The 1,888-nt window shown below is 58.1% G+C and overlaps 1 protein-coding gene across 1 annotated transcript in view; it reads left to right on the top strand.

Annotated features, from left to right (window-relative positions):
• Positions 1-684, top strand: part of LOC113204228 (fibulin-1-like) — a 17,302-nt gene extending 16,618 nt beyond the window's left edge. Inside the window, exons 16-17 of the mRNA XM_052268165.1 lie at positions 5-257; positions 365-684. Of these exons, the coding sequence (XP_052124125.1) occupies positions 5-257; positions 365-520 (409 nt within the window). The 3' untranslated portion in view covers positions 521-684. The remainder of the gene's footprint in view (positions 1-4; positions 258-364) is intronic.
• The last annotated feature ends 1,204 nt before the right edge of the window (positions 685-1,888 follow it).

The raw sequence follows: 1,888 nt of genomic DNA, 5'->3' as shown, positions 1-1,888 counted from the left end.
GCAGCCGCTGCCGGCGCATCGCCCGGGGCTGCCCCCCGAACGACCACGAGTGCCGGCGCCAGCCGCAGCTCATGACGTTCAACTTCATGACGCTCGTGTCCAACATGAGCATCCCGGCCTCGGGCGCCCTGGACCTGTTCGTCATGCGCGGGGCCTTGACCGCCGACACCCACACCCTCTTCTCGCTCGACCTGGACAGCGCGCGCGCCCCCGTCGGCGTCCCCGCGGCCACCCGCGCCAACTTCAAGCTGTCTCAGGTATGTGCACCATGGGGTTTGAGGACGCCGCCGACGATGAGTTCCCCTTTTGGACAAGCCGTCGTTTATAGCCGTCGTTTGCATCGCGGTCGTCTCCCGTTCGGCAGGTCCGCGACAACCAGGCCGTCGTCGCGCTGGTGCGGCCGCTGGCCGGGCCCCAGGACGTGGAGTTGCGCCTCGTCATGGAGGTCTACAGCGGCAGCTTCCTCGCCGGCCTCAACGTGGCCAAGCTCTTCCTCTTCGTGTCGGAGCACCCGTACTGAACTCGGTCCAGTCACTCGTCTTGACGACTGACTATCCGCCGTTGCACGCGGGCACCACACGCTTTGGCGTGTGTCTTATGAATCTCACAAGCATTGATATGCACAAAGACTTCTTTTCTACAAAAAAATACGTGCAAAATAAAACAATAATTACTGTTAGAAAAGCCTTTGTTTTTTGTTGAACGAACGAACACGTAGCGCGCTGTTCGGAGTCCGCCATCAGATTTAAACGAAACAAAAGTACTAATAATCCAACGACGCGCAATTTGCTCTGCCATCCCATCCTCTCTGCCGCATCCGAGCTCCACCGCGCTCGCCGCGTGCGCGCGTCCTCAGGTGAGTCATGTCGGCCGGCTGCCGTAGAGGCCTTCCGTAGGCCACCGCCGGGCCCCGGCCGCGGGGACGAGATTTGTTGACTGGCCAAGAATGAGAGGCATGCAGGAGTCGTGCGCGCCCGCCCAACTGCACATGAGGACAGCAGTGTCCACGTATCTCCCCCCTCCCCCTCTCCCGTATGTCACGAGAGGCACATCAGACTTTAACGATGACTGCCAAAGGACCCAAGTGAGGTGGGGGGGGGGGGGGCTTTCGCTCCTCGCTAAGGTATGTCATACATTCTGTGCCACGCCGTCACACACAGAGACACTCGCACACTCGCACGGTATGGCGTGGCAGGCGTGGGCAGGTGTCCACGGTGTCCACTGCTTGCTCGCGCACTGCTACCGACATCCGGCAGCTGAATTGTAAACCAACACATCCACGCCCTCGCGTCGCCATGGTCACCGTGTGTTATGTCAAAACGCTCCTCGGCGGCCTTGATCGTACTCTACAAACGTGTAATATTGTATTATCCCACCATACCCTTACATGCCTAACACATTCCCACTCGCGTTATTATTTACTTCCAAAGTTGCCATTCATTTTATTCTGCATGCGAGAGCAGCCGTAGTGAACCTAAACACCATCATAAAAACCACGTCGATTTCACCTTTTTCAATTTCCGAAAGCTTACGTGATGTGATTTCACTCTGGACGACATTCTTCAACTTGCACTCAAGGTTTGTAACGACACGTTCAAACAGTAGCTGAACCGAGCTGAACGCGAGTATGACTTATCGCCGGTTGAGATACCGGCGCGGCGCGCACGCGTGCCTTTCCTTTTGTGTTGGCGTCGTGCTCCCGTCTTCCTCTCCTTTGCTCTCATAACGTGCGATGACGCGGATAACGCAGACGACAAACGCCCAAGTAGCCTGCCCGAGCATTGTGTGGTGTGGTAGTGCACCTTTGGGGGGCATGCATCTCTCCATGCTGCCCGCATAATGCTGTTGGGCGCAGTGGCCCGTGGAGGCACGCGCGACCAGCCCCCCC

This window comes from Frankliniella occidentalis, unplaced genomic scaffold (assembly GCF_000697945.3).
Source record: "Frankliniella occidentalis isolate FOCC.00 unplaced genomic scaffold, Focc_3.1 Scaffold4, whole genome shotgun sequence".
Classification (NCBI taxonomy): Eukaryota; Metazoa; Arthropoda; class Insecta; order Thysanoptera; family Thripidae; genus Frankliniella; species Frankliniella occidentalis.
Note: the sequence above shows the minus strand (reverse complement) of the source record. Positions and strands in the feature narration are given on the sequence as shown.